The following is a 19,453-nucleotide window of genomic DNA, read 5'->3' on the forward strand; positions in this document are numbered from 1 at the left end:
CACCACCATCTCCATCTTGCAGGAGGAAGGCGCAGGGCAGGGAGGGTGAGGGGCTCCATGTGAGGCCAAAGCATGGGGTACAGCCCCCCCGCTGGGGTGCTGGGGCCATCTGGGGCCCAGGCACTGGCTGCAGCAAGCCTGGGCGGTGGGGCAGGGTGGGAGCGGCAAGGGGAAAGCACCCACATTTGCTCCCCAGCACCCAGGGAGGGAAAGTAGGAGGAGGAAGAGGAGGGCAGCAAGCCCTGTCCCCGCTTTCTAGGGCAGTGTAAGAGGGACAGACACTGCATTTGTCCCTCTCCATCCCCAAGGAGCCGGAGACTCCCTTTATTTAGAAGCGACTCCCTGCAACCTCGTTTCTGGCAGCAGGGAAGCAAGGCACACGTTCCAGCCATCGGCACCACCACACAGGCAGGCAGAGTGATGCTTTCTGCTTTTATTCAATTAATGCAGCAATCTATACAAGAAAAAAAAAATAATGAAACCATGAAATTCCAAACCCTGACAGTGAAGAACCAAATTCTTCCTAAGAATCAACCAGAATTAAAAGATTCCCCCCGTGTCAGACTGTACATAAAATAATCTCTGCCCCATTTACAGCGTTTCACACAGTACTTCTCGTATCTCAAACTTCAGAACTGTACAACTTTGTTACAAACCACGCTTTTTCCTAGGAAAAGCTTACGGAAAAAAATATTGCCACTTTCTTTTTTATTTTTTTTTATTTTTATTCATAACAAAAAAAATTTAGAATCTTTAAAAAACAAAATTAAAGTCAGCCAGAACTTGTAAGTGTGGGCAGGGGCGCGGGAAGGAGCAGACACACGCTTCTCGGCCAAACATTTCTCCTCCTAACGGGGAAAGGGAACGCTTTTGGCAGATAAAAGACTATTTAACGCTGGCGGGGGTCCACACCCCAGCCCCCCCGAAGCATGGCAGCCATTTCAGCCCAGGGGGCTCACACCACGTAGGGGCAAGCGCTTGATAATAACAGCGCCAAAAGCCAAAGGCCCCGGGAGGGCGGGTTGGCAGCCCCACGGCCCAGCGACCCCCCTGGGATGAGCCAAGCCTCGGGACTGGGATGGCAGCTCCCAGGTGTCACAGCTCTCATCTAACAGCTGGAGGAGAGTTCAGGAGGTGTGGAGGCAGATGTGGCAAGCCCGGCTCTGCGGCTGCAGGCCAAGGCCAGCCAGGAGACAGAGCCCCTCCCTAGGCCAGCTCTTACCCCCAGCAAACAGCTTCTCCTTCTCTTCCTATATGGACATATCAAGCCCACACAACCGATGCAAGAGTTTTAGTTCAATCACTGAGTCTTCTCGAGTTATGGGTAACAGTAACAAACCCCAATTCCTCCTGCTTTTTGCAGAAAAAAAGCAGGGACAAACCCCACCAAAGCAGGGATGACCACCACCTTCCTCCCTCTTCCTTAGGAAAGACAGTTCTCATGGTCTGGGCTGTGGGTCTGGGTGTGTGGGATCATCACGTTGGACACAGCCTTATTCCCAGTTTAGGGGGTTACATGGACACGCTGAGGGTGGATGGAGGTCAGACCACACGACTGGACAGACATGACAAAGCCAACGGGGTCAGGCCTGTGCATGAGCCCGTCCCGCAGAGCCGATGGGGAGTTTTGCCGCCAAACTGGAGCTCACCACCCTCCATCCTCCATGCCAGACCCACGCTACCAGCCTGACCCAAAGCCCGACACAGCTGGTGACAGAGAACAGGTATGGGCATCACCAGTATTTCTGAGCCACAGTTTTATCAGACAGGTTACAGAAAGGGATCTAGACATCTGGATCCACGTGAAAAATGCGTCTTCTGGTTTTGAATCAAGGTTTCACTCCGATGTTGTTCAGTGCAAAAGAGTTAAAAAACCATGTTATCTACACATATACATCCGCGTGTATAGAAAATGTCTGTACAAGTGGGGAAGATGGCCTGCCTACACGCTGGGGACTCCTGGCCCAAAAGATGCCACAGGTCAGACCAGTTGCGTCCCACTCTTTCTCTCCAAGGTGTCAAGCCCCAACCAGTCGGGTTGAAAACCGAACGCACATGAGAACAGATGGTGGCTGGAGAGCCCAGGAGCAACTCCCATCCCTCCAGTCATGGCTGCCAGCTCAGGCCCACCGCACAGATGCGGGGCAGGGAGGAAGGAAGGAGGGGAGAGCTCCCGACCACAGTGTTTGGGAATACCGAAACAAACCGGGAGAGGAAGGATACCTGCGTGTGTACAGACTGCACAAGGACCTGGATGAAGTGATGGTTGGTACCGGGCTAGAGATAAGACGTCAGGATGCCTTGTTCACCCTTTAGAAGAGATAAGAGCCAATGCCTTGTCCCACGGGAGCCCTGCTCTAGGAAGCAGTCCCGGCAAGGCAGTTTTCCTCCAATTTTTGAGTTGAGACACCAGGTTATAGTAACCGTATTGCAGAGGCAGGAGTAAAATTGGGAGCTGGTGGTGGGGCAAGAGGAGGTTGCATGGAGCCAAGACCTCTGGCAGCGACCACCGCTGCCATCAGCAGCGCCTGACACAGAGGAGGGCACAGGGCACGTCCAGGATGAACCCAGAAAGACAATTAGAAAACAGCTGTTGCGAGGCATCCTGCTAGCAGGTCCCTACCTTGCCAGAGATGTTTGCACCAGCCATGAGGAGAAGGGATCGCTGCTTCCTGCATGTGGTTTTGCTATTAGGGGAATGCCAAGTTTTCCAGAACAGGGGGTTTGGAGCCAAGAGCTGGCCTGGATTCTCTACAGAAAGCTGGGAGGGCGAGGAACACCAAACACTATGCATGGTCTGAAAATGGCTTTTGAAAGGTTTCAGAAGAAACAGAAGAATGAACTTTCAGATCTCTGGGCAGACAAGACAGGTTCCTTCAAAGGCTGGCTGCAAGGCTGTGCCCGTACCTCTGCACCGAGCTGACGGGGGCTCTTACCAGGAAAGCAATCAGATAAAAAGGATCAGAGACAGGCATCGGGGACCTCAGCTATGAACCCCTTGCAGATCTGTGGTGCTGAAGGTGGTGGTAATTTCCTTTGTGCTAATGTGACAGCTAGATCCAGCCTGAGCAGTAACCCCAACAACAGGCAAGTGGCAGGAGCTGCAGAAGTCAACGGGGAAGGAAAAGGACACAGAGACCCAGATGTCAGCAAACGTGCTCAATCACCAAGGAACGGCACTCTGGGGAACAACGCCTGGGTTTTGGTTTGTTGGATTTTTTTGACTGGGAGCCCCTCAAGACAGCAGCAAACGGGTTTCAAAATATATTACATCTTTTTATTGCCAAGCGTGCAGACCATGAAGTGTGTGGGGGACACAACACTAAGAAAAACTACAATTTTGGGGAGGGCTAAGCAGTAAAAATTTTAAAATAAGACTACTCCTTACAACTGCCAACACTTGGGTTCAAAGAATCAGTTGGAGGAAGTTTCTTAAAAGTACGGTTCTAAATATGGTGTTGGGCCCCAAACTTTGAAAAACGCCAAGGCTTTGGTCTGGGCTAACACAAACCGGGTGGGAGAAGAGGAAGAAGACAAGGCTTTCTAACACTAACTCCACAGGGCCAAACGCCTGATTCTTCCCAGCATTTTCTGTAGCAACTAGAAAACTCTCAACCCCAGGGACACAGGCACGAACAAGCCAGGAGGAGGCCAGCAACCACTGCAGCACTAGCTGCTGAATGCACTGAATTGGGGCTGAACTAGACCCTTGCAGTGTCCCTGCTCCCAGAGCCAGCCTCGGAGGGGACAGACTGCAGCCGAGCTGCCCGGCTCCCCTGAGGTCACGGGAGCGCCTGTTCCCGCGCCAGCAGAGCGCAGCCAGTCCCTTGGGATGGGATGCTGAGGTGCCTCAACAATCTCCACTTAAAAGGGGCAGGGGACCCAAAGCCAGGCCCCCCAGGCAGTGGAGAACAGCTCTTCTCAAGGGGTCCCAAGGCAAGCGCCCTCACAAGCACAGTGGCTCTCCTACTCCTCTTGGCTATCTCCAGCTCTGGGAAGCAGCACATACCCAATGCAATCACTCACTCAGCAGCCCTGCAGCTCCAATATGGACCTCGGGACAGCCTTGGTGAAGCCAGCCCCATTTCCTCCCTCCTCAACCAAAATATTCCACTGGTCAGACCAGCACTGAGAAACCAGAGCTCAAGTACATTCTTCTTGGAGAGGGCAGCACACAGGGACACAAAGTTGTGAGCCCATGCTGGCTTGGGAAAAGGGAGTGGAAAGAAAACCTACGGCATTTAAAACTGGTACTAAAGTGCAACAAAAACATCCTAAATCCTTTGAACTCAATCGCAGTAAGAGAGGTCTGCAAAACTTCAAACTTCCAGTTACTGCAGGGCACCCTTAAAACAAACCCAACAACAGCTAGGTAAGAATAAGCCAAGGAGCCCTTTGGTGAAGCAAGGAATACGAGGCCACCACAGAGAGTTTCTGCTCCTGGGGTCAAACATCATACTTAGAACATTCGGAAAGGAAGAAAGTTAAAGCAAAAAAAAAAAAAAAAACCAACCAAAAATACAATTCTTGAATCTTGCGCAATGAAACAGTTAAACTTTTTGGTGTTTTCAAAAGAAATCCCAACAGACAGCCTGGCATAACTTTATCTGCTTCCTAAGTGAGAGATGCCCATTTGACCCATGACTCAGGACACCATGTGCACTGGACATGTTCCATCCTTACATATGTCTCAGCATTCCTCCATTCATAAAAACAAATTGCTAGATCCTTCCTGTTTACTCTTCAGCCTGAAAGGAAAAACCAAAACTGAAGCTAGATGGAAGATAGCCAGAGGGAGGAGAAAGTTTTCACAGACTAGAGGCCAATCTCATCAGCTCCATGAGCCTGGAAAATGCAGTCCTCAGTGTCGCCTCATTTTAACTTTCCTGGCCGGGCTGCCATCCTCCTCTTCCCCGTCACAGTCCTCCGTGTACTCGTAAGACCTTCGCCAATAGTTCTCAGAGCTGAAGTTGCTCCGTCTCCTATGTTTTGGTAAGAGGACTGAGCGCCTGTTCTCCTCTTTATCCATTTCTAGAATCCGTGGCCTAGGGAGAGAGAGAAAGAGGGAGTGAGAGCACATCCATGACAGGATTTAAGGCATTCCTTGTTTGGCACACTGCAGTTTTGCATACTTTAAGCAATATGACTGACTGTTTCCACATTGCTGGCCCAGCACTGGGCACTCAGCAGAGCAGAAACAGATCACCGAGTTGCACCTCCCATGGGGAGGCTGAGAACTTCGCTTTTGATGCTGCAAGTCCTTCCCCTTCCCAGGGCAAGTTTTGGCCTTTACCTCCATCTGGAACACTTCCCAAAAGCCCAGTCACCTCTTCTTAAGTGCAGCTTGTGGCCCCAAGAAACATCCCTTGGGCAAAGAGGTCTCTCCTACAGCAGAACTCACAGCTCAGAGCTGAGCTTCTTTTTAAGCTGATGGGGCGCTCAGGGTGCAGGATCAAACCACAGCTCCAAACTCCTTTGTCATCTTGCTAGTTCTCTCAAATATTAGCACAGTGCAATTGTTCTTTCTGCAAAGCTGCCTCTGCTCTCACCTACGACCACTTCGTAGGAGGACTGGGCTGGTTGGCTGCACAGATCACTTAGGTGGCAGCTGCTGAGTTCCTCTAAGAAATACCACTGTCTGATATCCATGATATTAACTAGGTTATAGCAGAGTCTTTGAGGCCAAGAAAGAGAAAAACGTATTTTTGATAGCCATCTGCTGCAGGAGTCTATGCAAGCCCCACCCTCACCCCCCCAGTAAGGTCACATCGGGCTGAAAACCAGCTCTCACAGATCTGCACATTTGTCCTGCATGATCGCTTCCCTAATCACAGCCCGGCCCACTGTGTGCTCAGAGGTAAGGCTTCATTTGCAGGCTAGCTCCTCTTCTTGATCTATCTTCCCAGTCAGTCTGAGTCCAGGTGAATGAACACCACTCATAAACAAGCCACCCCTGCCCTCCTCCCTCCAGGACAGGTTGAAACACGGGCTGAGACCATGCAGCAGCCAAGCCCCGGGACCGAGCCAGCGTTTAGTTTTTATGTGACATGCAGAGAACACTGTCGTGATCCTCAGGAATCTCTGGAACCGAAGAATACCAGAAATATTGCACGATAGCTGGCAGACTGGCTATCAGAACATTCACACAGAGCAAGGTGGTGTTTAAGGGAAGCCTTGCTGCAGAGCTCAAGCTGTCTGAAACCTCAGCAAGGAACTCCCCTGAAGGTCAGGCTTACACATTCACACAGTCTGGTTACACACACAAAAATATACACATGCAGCTCTGGAACCAAAACAGATTTGAGAAGCCTCCCAAGGCAGCCTTCACCTTTCCCAGATACCAAAACCTCACATTCTCCCCCAAGACTGCTTTCATAATATAGTTTAACGCAGCTGCACAGGTTGCTTGGCAATAGAGGTCAAAAATAATTAGCTGCAGGGAAACTATTGTTCTGAATGACTGAATTATCAAGAGCCAGCCAAATCTATTGCTTCTTCATTATGCCACTCACAGGATAAACAATGTAAGCTGCTTACAGCCAGAGCTTAGCCTCCACAAGCCTAGGAGGAAAGTATGAAGAACCTCATTCTGATAAAACAGATCTGTACACCACAAAAACACCCGGAAGGTACAAACTAGGATGTTTTTAATTGTGCTGTGCAGCCTCTCTTAAGGCCACAAACCTCAGACACACACTGACCTGGAGATACCATCCAAAACATTGCTCTTCGGAGAGATCATCCTACCTGTGAGCAGCATCAGGATCTGCTTTGCGATGGGACCGCTTTGGTTTCAGGATCTGGTCCCGGTTGCTTCCTGACAGACGGTCAGAGTTATAACCTGGTGGCAACACAGAGCTACTCAGGGATTTTGTTTCCAATCGAGGTGCATCTAGTCTTGTTCTGCAAATATTTAAAGAAAAGAGAATTTGCAAGGAGTTTCTACAGAACCGCCAGTGTGATGCAGTGGACATCTGCCCTAGATGTGCTGAAGCAGAACCCTCAATCCCAGCCGTACAGCTCAGGAAGAGGGTCAGGAATATTACGCTCGACAACAGAAAGAGCCGCAGCTTTCTGGTACTTGCAGCTTCATCTTTAACCTTTGCTGCTTTGGTTAGAGGAAGGCTCAGGGACACAAGTAGTCATGAGGTGAATGCAGATGGTGTTGGGCTCACTGCAATCCCAGTTACGGGATACAGACTAGAGGCACTGGAGCCCCTGTGAAATCCTGTGAAATCCCAGTGACTCGTCAAGAACTTGCAGCTCCAGTGAAGCCTCCTGGGAGATGCCCTGCAAAATTCATCATCACCTACAACAGTAATAATTGTTCCTATCTGGAAACTCCCTACTGTCTCAAGATCTCATGGGGTCAGGCATTTCTCAGCTTGACTAAGAGGTTTAAAGAGTTGAAGTACAAGTCAGAAGGTCTAGCAAACAGAAGCTGCACCACATCCCTTCCAGCAGCGCAGCACTGCCTTGTTCATGCTGGGAGAGAAACGTGCTCAAGCTACACCAGAAAGCAAGCACAGCTCGTCTCAGAGCAGATCTGTTGCTGGCCCAGGCATGACTGTATCCATACACATGTGGAGGAAGGCAGCAGTAATGAAAACTCGACAGTGCAGTGTCTTATCACAGCGCTATCATTGCCATCTCCAAGAACAGCATTTATTAGCCTCAACTTACAAGCGCTACGCAAGTCTATTTCAAAACACAGACTGAAGCCTAAGAATGGGCAAAACACACTAAAAGGTGGTGCCGGTGCTCCAGAGCTGCCACTTCCGAGAAGGAAAGGCACCATGATACTGTTTCTGCAGCCTGTCTCCCTTCTTGGAATTAGGGGTGAATACAGAAAGGGTCCAGGTGAAAGAATGGGAGAATCACTACTTGCTCTCTAGTGCTGAACTTCAGCTCCCGAGGGAGGTTTCCACAGGAGAATCCTAACGTAAACTCCCATTAGGAAGCAAGCCCTGCTGCCAAGCTTCCCCTCCACCATCAGGGAGAGCCTCTTCAGTTCACCAGGGCAATGCCAGGCTGGCACAGGCGAAGCTGGGCACGGCAGCCCAAGCCCGCCCAGCATGCCAGAAACAAGGAACACTTCCGCAGGCAGCTGCCAGGCTGGAGCCGGCGCTAGTCCACAGCGCCGGCGTCCTGAGCTGTTCTCAGCTCCAGGACTGGACTCAGTCCAGCTTGAACACCAACGGCATTGCGGATCCTGCCCTGGACAAGTTAGGTGGTTTAAATACCTCTAAATACAACAGCAACTCCAGGCCTGCAATTAAAACCAGCAAACCACCAAATATACTGCAAGGGCAAGGGAACACAAGACACGCTCTCTGTCCACAGAGCAACACGGGTATGAGCTGCAGGAGCAGCTATGAGGAGAGGCTATACTAAAACAGAGAGCAAATTACCTACCAAAGTTCAAGCTAAACAGAAAACTCCCTGATGTTAACTGTTTACAAGCAGTACTTCAAAACAGCAGCATAAGCCCTCTAAAATGACTTTCAGGACCCACTTCAGTAGGTCTAATTTCTATCCCCTACCTATTCCAGCATCTCATGAAATTGGGAGCATCATTCTTTCCCCCACAGCCTCTTGCTCAAAGCTCTTCCAAACCTTGCTGGCTCCCCGCAGTCCTGCACTCTGATACGCAGGAAACACTGTAAATATCGTCACACTACAGCACCGAGGCGTTTATGACCTACTTGGTAACCATGCTGCTCTCAAGCATCCTGCAAAACTCAGCCACTTCTCCCGCTCGCGCAGCTTTGTTCTGCCACTGCCAGGAAAAAAAACATCTCTAGAACCACGCGCTCAGAGTAGAGGCAAGAGCAGATCCAGACACAAACGTCTGGGGCCCAGTAGGCTCTGGCAGCCTATTCAGAGCCAAATATCCCAGCTTCACGCTGCAGCAGAGTTTATGCTGCCGTATGATCTGATCCCGTTGGACAGCTCGAGGCTGATTCTTACCACGAAGATGAGGAAGAGGAGTTTTACAAGGCCGCTGTTTGCTCCCAAGCCTCTCGTGCTAGCATGCTACCAGCGGAAGTAGCTGTTTTCCTGGTTGCGTAACACACTATTTCAGACTGCATGAAGTCGCATGATCTGGGACTAGGGAATGGCATTTGCTGCAGCAATACATGCCATGGGGATGCGAGCGCAGACAAAGGTCACCGCAGCCCTGCTGTGCATGCATGCGTGCACAGGGGACTCGGCAAGGAGACGGCCGCCGTCACAAGGGATAAGCAGCAATTAATAAGCTCTATTTGGCAGCAATCAGAGCGCACCCTTTGGCAAACAGGCAATTGCCATGTATTCACCAGGGCTGCTAAGCTCTACCGAGATTACACAAAAATAATTACCAGGGGGTTTCCACTTTGCTCAATAGAAAAAAAAAATCCTGTTGCGGTTTCACTCAGCCTTGCCGGTCAAGGCAGCCCATCACTGTCTGTGTATGACTGGGCAGAGACACTTCTGCTCTAAGCAGATCAGGCCCCTAAACCAGGGCAAGACAGAAGGACACACTGCTACCGAAGGACAGCTAAGCAAACAGACCCTGTTCAGCTCTGCAAGAAGCTAACGGGCCTTGTTGGTTTATCAGGGAGGCACCAGGCCAGCGGGTACGTCTCAGCCAGCTAGGTGCTCGCCCGGTTGCACTTCGAGGACAGTGACGCTAGACTGAAATAACTCAACACCTCAGCTCACAGAGGCTGGCAAAGGCAAGAGGCAGAGCCAGTTTAAACCAGTATGTCAGATATCTGTGGCAGTTTGGGCAGCTTTAGTTTATTTAGCAGAGTCTTTTCTTTTCCAGAGAACTGCTCCACAGCCTAGGACAGGCAGCTTCTCTATCCCAAAGCCCAATTAAAGCAGCTACAGGATTTGGAGGTGCCTTCCACCGGTGCTCATCAGCACTCACGCCGCTTTGCGCTGGCTGCAGTAACCAGCAAGGCAAACATAACAGCCTTTGAGCTCTTATCGCAACCCTCTCGCCTTAAACCTCACGTGGTGATAACCTGCTATTGGGTGGTTTGGTGATGATCTGTCTTTCTTTCATCCCACTCTATCACCTGCCACATCTCATCCCGCCTCTCTGGGTCTGTGCTGATTTCGCCTGGCTAACGCCTCAGGGCTGCTGTTTTTCCTGCCTTCATTTCATGGGTCCCTCTAACCAGATGTCCAACTCCACTCCGCTGGCTTGGTGCCATATCTTCACTACATTGCCAGACTTGTTTTGAAACCAGCTAAGCCATCCAAAAGCTCAGTAAATCTGAATCTAGACCACTTGCCTGCTAGCCTTATGCCAGCCTGGGCCACAGCCTTATGCCACTGCAGCCCTGCCACCAAGGCCCACACTTTTGGCTCAGTTTACAGGAGTCAAGTCACATGTTTTCACTTGCAAAAAGATTTCTTGACAGCAGAATTACTGTTAACACCTTCTAAGGCACAATCAACATGGGCCAACTTGTGGCAGTCACATTTTTTGGTTTCCTAGTAGAAAGAAACTGATAAAAGAGGGTATTTCTGGGCACAAAAAAAAAGGTTTATACTGACGGAGTTTTGAGTGGGGTCAGCTTACTTTTTCTCTATTTTCTTAAGAGCTTTAGGAACAAGCACTGGTTGATGAAATGCCATCAAGCCAGCATATCTTCTAAAACAGGACGCATGCTTCTCAAACAGCTTACAGAGCTTGGCTTCCCCACGACAACTTGAAGGACAAGCTCTCCAAAGTGATCACTAAATTCACTGCACCCGTTTCCCTTCAAAGCCAACATCTTCCTCTCTCTCCAGGAAGTTAAAGTTTTCTTGGTAGCATGGCTTTATCTGCTTTATAGGAGTTTCTTCATCACAAGAATCAGCTTCAAAGAACCTCCAGGTAACTCACGCATGTGGGTATCATATGATCAGACACCTGAATATGCAGCCCAAAACAAGAGCTTGAAATCCTAGCTGTCTGGAGTTAGGCCACCAACAAAAGCCAGGTGTTTGGACACGAACAGCGCTTGCAAACACAGACACAACGATGGAGTAGTGCTGCACAGAGCCAGGGAGTGATTAACGCTTCAGTAACAAGTTCCACCTACTTCCTCTGGCCAAGCGATAGGTACAGCAAAACACAAGTGAGCATCAGAGCGACATTTCATCAAGATGCAAGATCAAGCCAGCAAATAAATAAGCAAGGCTGTTTTAAAGTGTTTCTAAATAAGCAAGGCCATTTAAAAGTGTTTCTTTAAAAGCACCATAGGAAACATCACAATACCACAGATAAACCAAGTTTATCTTACTGTCCAGAGGGCTTCAATACTTACTTTCGAAGGATGATGACAGCTCTTCTCTCCTTGATGTCCTGTGGTCGAATACAGTGTGTAATTTCATCGGCTGCATATCCACTGACAATAAAAAACAAAAAAGCCACTGTGAGAAAGAGGACAGGCAGAAGAAGAAAGTGGTTGCCAGCCTCAACAACTCAGATTGGCCAGTCATTTCCTAACTTCCACCACAAATTCCTCTTCCAAACACCATTCCTCAGGCTCACAGGAGCTAGACATAGGAAGGAAGAAATTTCAGGAAAAAATGAGGACAGTCAAGGGTTTGCGTTTTTTCTGCTGGATTCCAGTTTTCAGCATACACCAGAGGAAACCACCACCTGCCACAACATTGTGAAACAAGACATGTAGAAAATGAGTTTATGGAGTGTAAATTCAGCCAATTCATTTATCAAGAGATTAGAGAGCAACATGAAATAAAACATCAGCACACTGCTCCAAAGCATCGTGTCACACACGTCCCCCAGAAAACCCACCTCTCATGGCTGAGACGCGCAGCGTACCCAGACACAAATGCACAGTCAAGTCGATGAGAAGATTTGTTAGTTGAAGAGGGGGGACAGTGGTGGCAAGTGTCTCACCCCCCTCACCTGGGCACAGGCGCTGCCACCTCAACACCCTCACCCTCCCCGCCACATCCTCACCACCCCCCCCAGCACAGCCCAACCCCGACACAACACACAGAGAAACCTTCAAATTCAGAGCTGCAAACCAAGCTGAGCTCCTAAAACCTCCCTGCCACAGCGTTCACAAGGCAGGACAGTTACCTGGGCTGAGGAAAACTACACCAGGCTCAAGCAGCTATGGCACCACGCAGCAGCCGTTCTCGGCAGGAGAGTGTTTTGCTGTATGAGGTGACTTCACCTACTCCACGTTTCTAGGAAAAGCCACGGCCAACAAGGGCCCAGCCACCCACAACACAGAGGAGCATTTTTCTTTGTGGCTGCTTCTGTTGTTGGGCACAATTCCCGGGGTTCAGCACAGCATGTGAGATCGTGGCAGGTCTGTGGAGAGCGGTCATCACACCTGCTCGGACACACAAACCACCCTGCCAGGAGCACATCTCATCACTCGCGTGGGTGCTAATGAGCAGGTCTGAGAGGTGGGCCTACCTTCTACCTGATGTTTGGAGAGTGTCTGTTCACAAAAGAGCATTATAGAGTTCAGTATGGGGAAAAAGCGAAAACACCTTTGGAGCCTCCTGAAAGAGCTGACAAGGACAGAAATGCCTTTGGAGGGACTTGGGTGAAGGCTGCTCAAGCCACACAAGGCTAACACAGCCCCATGCTGGTTTAACCCGAAGCGGAAATCATCAAGCCCGCTCTCCCCACACCAGGCTTTACCAGGGAAGCTGCTGTCAGCCGGCCCTCCAGGAGCACAGCCAGAGTCACGGGCCTGCAGGTTATTCAGGACGCTCAGAGCCAAGAACAGACCACACACACGCAGGCCATCTCTGGGGAAGGGACCGGGTTTCCTTTATCTGGTTAGATAACCCATCCACTCACCAAGAAACTCTCAAAGACAGATTTACTGCTTTAAGAGAGTTAAAAGTCTAAGACCTGATCAAATAAAACAGGGGTTCATCTCCATCCCCCCTGTCTTCCAGGGCATTGCAGAACAAGACAGCCTTATGTGGAGGGGCTTGTAATGATGCTCTATTATGTTCCAGGAATCTCCGCGTCAAGCTTCAGCAAATTCATTAATATCACCCACGTTAACATTCAACTCAGCGACACCCTGAACATCAGGAAAAGGTCTGCTTCCAGACCTGCACTCTCCATCATGAGATGTTGGCCTGACCGCTCGTTCTCACTCCCCAGGCAGGAACCTGCTTTCTAGCTGGGTCTACCCAGAAACTTCTTGCCCAAAGAACAAACCCAAAGCACAAGGTAAGAGGTAACTTGGTAAGTAAAACCCTAAATTGCTGCCCATGAGAACACCCAAACATGATGTCTCCAGCCTAGACATTTTCCCTATGAACAAGAGGAGGTGCAGATGCTACCCACATACTCCCCCGACTAACACCCCAACTCCTAACCCGTCAGACGTTACACCCCCAACTCCTCCCCAAGTATCTTTTCCAGCCCAGAAGAGCTGTTGCCGAGCCACAACATAACTGACTCACATCGAGATGAAAGCAGATTTTTTTGTATAAACATCACCAGAAAGGAGGTCCTGAAGTTCTGCAGAGTCTCTAGTGAGAAGAAGTATTTCTAGGGGTTGATGACAGCCAGGCCAGCTCAGAAGAAGAGGGACCTCACGCACTTGCCCATTGCAGTGTTTGAGCAGCTCGAGGCTTTACTCATGGTTCAGGAAAGCTGCTGCCACAAACCACAGATGTGACACCAACCAGCTCAAGCAGAGCTCGAACAAATCTATTTGCCTCATCACCACTGGCACATACAGAACTTCCTCTGAACCAACCGCCTGTTTCTGAGGGATCAGACTTTTCTGGAAAAGCCTCTAATCCAGGCAGTTGTAGAGAGATTCCTCCAGCTGAGAAAAAAGCAGGTTCATCCTCCAGAGACTCCAACCAGCTCCGATTATGCTACCACCAGGCATGCCTCGAGACAACAGGAGAGACAATCATCACGATGTTTCCACTGCTACTACAAACAGCAGGGAGATGACCTGGAGTGCTCACCAGCTGCAGAAGGGAAGCCCGTATGGTGTGCAAGCTCTCAGAACTTGGGAAATGCTACAGTGGGTCATTCGTACCTCTGGCTAATTGCAACCACGCTATTTCCAACCACAGTGCTGAGACGCAACACCCGGCAGTTAAACAAAAAGCCAGTGCAGTGCCGAGATTTGCTATAAACAGCGGCTGCAGGGCTGAGGTCTGTCTGGAACCCCCTGCCCTGGCTGGCTCTGCACCCCTGCCAGTTCCCTCTCTTTTTTTTCCAGCCTAAGACTTTGTCAGAGCATGTGTTCCCCAGATGAATGGGCAAATTCCTCCATCTCCTCCCCACTGCTTCTATCGATTGATGCTTATCAAATTATTGTTTAAAAAAAAAAAAAAAAAAAGAAAAACCCACATACGTGGTCCAGCCAGCAGCCCCCAACAGACTGCTGATGGTCCACAGGACTGAAATGCAGCTTAACGCCAACTGCTGTGGAAAAGCACCACAGACCAAGGCGCTACTGCTGCTTTCTCTTGGCCTGGCTGGCAGCAGGACAAACCTGCAGGAGCACCCGTTTCCTGGGGCTAGGGGAGAAGTGGGGACTGGAGAAGGTCTTTTTCTAGATGTCAAAACCTACAGGGGTAAATCTTCACCGCAGATGTTAAAGGAGAGAAAAGTGCCTTGGCTGGAAGAGCAAAAGGCTCGTTAGTGGGTCACGGGGTGGATTCATCTTTGTCCTGCTGGCAGAGGTACACAGCCCAGCCAGGAGAATCTCCATTCCATCTTTTAAATACCAACCTGTCGTTTGAGATCTGAATATTTTCCTGCTAGTCTGAGGCAGGTTCAGCGTTTGCAAACACCACAGCCTGCTTCATGGTAGGCAAATAAAGTCAAGGGAGGGATACGGGGAAAGCCTCTCTGCAGGTTGCGGGGAGTAGGTGGCTACAAAATCAGAAGGATAGTTTGGAATAGACTGCTGAGAGCAGGCACAGGACAGGCAAGATCTGGGGAGAGCTCGAGAACTACGCAGGGGCAAAGAGAGATCCATCAGCTTTCTTTAGATCCTCACGGTAAGCAAAGGTGGCTACCCTGGTTTCCCCAGAAAGGCAGCACGCCAGCAGCAGCCACTGACCCAGCAATATTCGAATCACAGACATTGCAAGCATGCCATTTCTATCTGCGCCGTTTCTCTATCTCCAGGGCAACTGCCTTCAGCAACTCTTCACTGGGAGGCAAAAAAGCCAAGTTTAGGGAGTTGACTTAAAACATGACCAGGGGCTAGATTTTGGAAATACAGCCCTGAGAGCCTACCAGGTCTGCACGTCTCCCTGCTCCTCCCAAATTGCTGGGGTTAGAGGGGAGACTGGAGATCTTACATCCAGCCAGGATCATATCATCACAGAACAATCACTTTAGCAGAATCTCTCTTAAGTATCTGCTAACTCTGTACCAAAATTGAAATAACCCCCCCATTATTTGCTGGAAAGCAGAACATTTAATCTGGATTAAGCCTGCGGTGGGTCACAGAAAGCAACCCTTCTATTTGGAGGGAAAAAGATATCTTTGATTTGTTTGATTGCTTCAGCCACGTTAATAAAATGATTAAAGACACCCAGGTGATGCTGGCCAACAACGCAAACACAGAGGTCTGGGAGACACCCTGCTCCAATTACGGGAGCTCTGAGGCAGCTTCTTCTCCCCAGCAGTTATGGAGGAAGAGTGGAGATCCGGGACGAGAAAACATCATTCTCTGGTCCTGGAGCAGAGATAAGCCACTCTCCCTCCTCCCACCATCCTCCACTGCAAAGTCCTGATCCTCCTTCAGGTGTAAGGGCATGGGTTTTCCTAGTGACTCTCCCTACAAGACTTCAGAACGCATTAACAGCTCTGCCAGCATGCTTCTAGTCAAGAAAAAACTTTCACTGTCCTTAAAAAACAGACCCCTGGACGTGAAAGGAAGGACAACTATCTACTCCAGGCCTGCTGGGGAAAGGCAACACAGGGGTTGCCATCACCAGCAGGAAAATCAGTGTAGAAAGTTTCCTTCCAGGTGCCTAAGAGAAGTCAGTGAGCGCAGCAGCTGCCTTGCACCCGGCGGTCTCCAATCCCAGGGAGAGAGTCCCCCGAGGTCCCGTTTCACAAAAATCACCCTGACCTCTGGCCCCCCCTCTCCCTGTCCCGGCCAATCCAACAGAGAAGAAAATGTCCTCAGCACTGTTCCCGCTTCCCTCTGCAGCCTCCCTCACTAATCCACAGAAGTTACCTAACGCCAGGGGTACGGCGAGGATTAGTTAATGTTTGTGCAGCTTTTCCAAGATAAAAGCTACGCGAGATCTCAGCATTTATTATTGATGCACTAGTCAACGGTGCGAGGCTGTGTGTATGTAGAGGGAAAAATTCCTTCCCGAACCCTGCGGCGATCACTTTACACGCCAAAGCAGGGGATTGTGTTACGGCCTGGGAGCCCTGAAAACCGGCCTGGGCCTTCACCAGTCCAAAAAAATAAAAACCCCAAACGAGGATACAGCTGGGAGGCTCCGAGCACTGCTGGCAAAGTCCAGGCGATCCCTGCTCCTGGCAGGGAGCACTCTGACCTTCAGGGACGCAAGCGACTGGTGCTCACCGAGGCCAGCGCTGGCCTTCAAGCTGCTTTTTCCCCCCCAAGACGTGGGCCTGGCAGGTCCCTTACGGTAACACCTCGGCACACACCCTGTCTGTCACCTCACCTGCCTGCTCTGCCCACCCAGCATGTACCGGGGAGGCAGGGGGATTAGGAAGCAGGCATTTCTCAGTGCCAATCCCAGCTTTACTACCGACTGGCTGCGTGACCTTGGGCAGGTCATTTCACCTCCACAGCTCTTCCCCCACTCACAAGAACGCACGCAAAGTCCCTTCTTGCACCCGTGACCCGCCACGCTTCCCAAGTGACAGTCCCATAGGGCTCTGCAAACACCGGCGTCGGGCAGGGCAGGGTTTAGCATTCCCAGTTTACAGACTGGGAAGACGAGGCCATTCACAACTCCTCATCACGCTTAAGGTCAGGTCAGGGAGTCACCGGCCGAGCTAAGAATAGACCCAGAAGCCCCTGTCCCAACCAGCTGCTCTGCTCCAACCGCTCTTGGGCGGAGGATCCATTTTGTTTCTCAATGTGTTATTTTAACCGTTTACAGGAGCTACGGCGAAGCTCGGCTCCGCAAGTGGCCCTGCACCGGCCAGCACTCGTGCCTCCAACCCCACAGAGAGGGCACCCCCCCCCCACCCCCAAATCAATCACCCACCCCAATCCCCACCCACCACGGCAGCAGGACCCCCCCCCCCCTCTGATCCTTCCTTCACTGCCAGACCCCGCACTCCTACAAGCGGGTGAGAACAAGCCCAAGCCACCGTCGGGGTGTGCATCCGTGTGCCTTGTGATTAGCGTTACACAACGGAGCCCCGGCACGTTAGCGGAGGCCTCGGCAATGCAGGCGAGTTACCTGAGCACCGTGACGCTTCCCCTCTTCACGGGCAGGAAGAGAACGGGCTCCGAGACCCTGATGGGCTTGAACTGGAATTTACACCCGAAGCAGAGCGCCGAGTCGCTGAAGAAGGAGACGGAGACGATGGGCCTCTCAAAGATATGGATGGGGTCCACGTGGGAGACAATGCAGCCCCCCGGCTGGTAGTCGTTGATGACCGCACTGTTCACAAAGCCCTCGGGGATCACCCGGTGCTCCACCAGCTTCCTGATCACCAAGTCGTGCACCCACTCGGGGATGGCGTCCACCTCCCCCCGCGGGTACAGGCGCTCCTGGCCGGGGCCTCGTCTCTGCAGTTGAGACCCGTAGGTGTAGCCCTCCCCGAAAAAATACTTGTTCCGTAGCGGTGCCCGATCTACCGTGTGTTCCTTGTAGAGCCCCTTCTCCGCCCGGGACACCACGTCCTCGATCCGAGCTTCGATCTTGGCGCACTCCTCGGCGCTGAAGAGGCGAAGCTGACGGATGCCGCTTTTGACTTTCCGAGCTTCTTCCTCTTCCTTCTGCTCCTCGTAGTCGCTGGGCTCGGAGCCGGAATCCTCCTGGTGCCGACGTTTACGATCGTAGGGGGGTTCGGGGGGTTCCCGCGGGAGGCTGCCGCCGCCACCGCCTTTGTGGCCGTCCCGGTAGGGCATCATGGACTTGAGCTTCTCCCGCAGGTCCGTGTAGCCGCTGCCGGCCATAGTGCGTCCGCAGCCCCCGCCTCTATCGATCCCGGCGCTGCAGGAGGCGGCGGCGGGCGGCGGCGGCGGCGGCGGGGGACGCGCAGCTGCTATTCATGGCACCCGCCGCCCTGCTGGAAGAGCCCCGGAGAAACGGGGAGGTGAGGAACGAGCCAAAACCCCCCCGCCGGCCTCCCCCCACAACACACACACACCCCCCGCCACCGCCACCGCCCGTGCCCCCCGCTCCCCGGGGAGATGGGATTTCCCCCCTCCCGGTGGGCAGCACGGTTCCCTCCCGCCCCTCCCTCCCGCCGCGACGCCCCTCCCGGGATGCAGGGGGCGGCCCGGCGGACGCCACACTCACGGCTTCGCCCGGGGCAGGCGCGGACAATGCTGCCGGTGCCGGCGGCGGCGCTCACGCGGCGGCCGGGCCTGGCACATGCCCAGCGGCGGCCCCAGGGCGGCGCGGCGCCCTGCCCGCTCCCGCCGCCGCGGAGCTGCCCATGGCGGGAAGGGAGTGGGAGGGGAGGAGGGCGGGGGCCGGACACCGGGCCGGACACCGGGCCGGGCGGCGGTTGGCGGCCGGGGGAGGAGGAGGAGGGAGGGGGGGGTCTCGCGCGGCCCTTCCCGCGGCGCGCTACGTCACCAGGAGCCAGCCCGACACCCCGGATCGCCGCGGGGCCGCCCACCGCGCCCGCCCCGCCCCGCCCCGCCGCGCACGCGCCCCGCCGCCGCCGGGCCCCCCCTCACTCCCCTCCCCGACCCCGCCCCTCGTACGCACGTAACGGCGACGCCGCGACCCCGCCCCGGCCCGGCCCGGCCGCTGCCACCTCCGCCCTCGCCTCGCGCCGTAACGGGTAACCGGCGGCGTCCGCGAGGCCCCGCCCCGCCTCCCTCGGGCTCGGCGCTGATTGGCCGGGGGGGCGGGCGCGAGCGGCCCGAACCGGCCGCTGATTGGGGGCGGCGCGGGGGCCTACCGGGGCGCGGGGGCGGGTGGGAGGTTGAAGGGTTGGGGTGGCCGCCGAGGTGCCTGCGGGGGCGCGGCGGCGGGGCGCGACCGCCCCCTGGCGGGTGGGAGGGAGCGGGACAGCCGGAGGGGGTGGGGGGCGGCTGGAGACCCCCCCGGGCTGCGGGCGGGGAAACCACAGGGCTGGGGGAACCCGATGCGTGGGGCCACGGGGAAACTGAGGCGAGGCACGGCGGGGGTGGGAAGCAGAAACCCACCCCCCCAGCAGCGAGCGCAGCACAAAACCATCGACGCCGAGGCGAGGCGAGCTCACGGGCGTGTATAAAACCCCAAAAACAACAGCGAGGCGTGAGCAGCCGTG

The 19,453-nt window shown here is 52.9% G+C and overlaps 1 protein-coding gene across 5 annotated transcripts; it reads right to left on the minus strand.

Moving 5' to 3' along the window:
* Positions 1-418: 418 nt before the first annotated feature.
* ALKBH5 (alkB homolog 5, RNA demethylase) lies at positions 419-19,441 on the minus strand. 5 transcript variants are annotated; one of them, XM_074919503.1, is made up of 5 exons: positions 19,350-19,441; positions 17,422-18,256; positions 11,307-11,387; positions 6,748-6,903; positions 419-5,045 (listed from the first exon to the last, which is right to left on the minus strand). In XM_074919503.1, the coding sequence occupies exons 2-5, from the start codon at positions 18,141-18,143 to the stop codon at positions 4,862-4,864; spliced, it is 1,143 nt and encodes a 380-aa protein (XP_074775604.1). In that variant the 5' UTR covers positions 18,144-18,256; positions 19,350-19,441; the 3' UTR covers positions 419-4,861. The 5 variants fall into 5 exon arrangements, with proteins under 5 accessions (XP_074775604.1, XP_074775605.1, XP_074775602.1 ...); XM_074919504.1 differs by lacking the exon at positions 19,350-19,441 and adding an exon at positions 18,907-18,983; XM_074919501.1 differs by lacking the exon at positions 19,350-19,441 and adding an exon at positions 18,490-18,817 and having other exon boundaries at positions 17,422-18,253.
* Positions 19,442-19,453: the final 12 nt, after the last annotated feature.

Source organism: Athene noctua, chromosome 15 (genome assembly GCF_965140245.1).
Source record: "Athene noctua chromosome 15, bAthNoc1.hap1.1, whole genome shotgun sequence".
Classification (NCBI taxonomy): Eukaryota; Metazoa; Chordata; class Aves; order Strigiformes; family Strigidae; genus Athene; species Athene noctua.

Coding starts and splice junctions, on each gene's coding strand:
- ALKBH5 (XM_074919503.1), bottom strand. CDS start 18,143: ATGGCCGGCAGCGGCTACACGGACCTGCGGGAGAAGCTCAAGTCCATG. Junction 6,904..11,306: donor GCTGTCATCATCCTTCGAAA/GTAAGTATTGAA, acceptor AAATATTTGCAG/AACAAGACTAGATGCACCTC. Junction 5,046..6,747: donor GATCCTGATGCTGCTCACAG/GTAGGATGATCT, acceptor CTCTCTCCCTAG/GCCACGGATTCTAGAAATGG.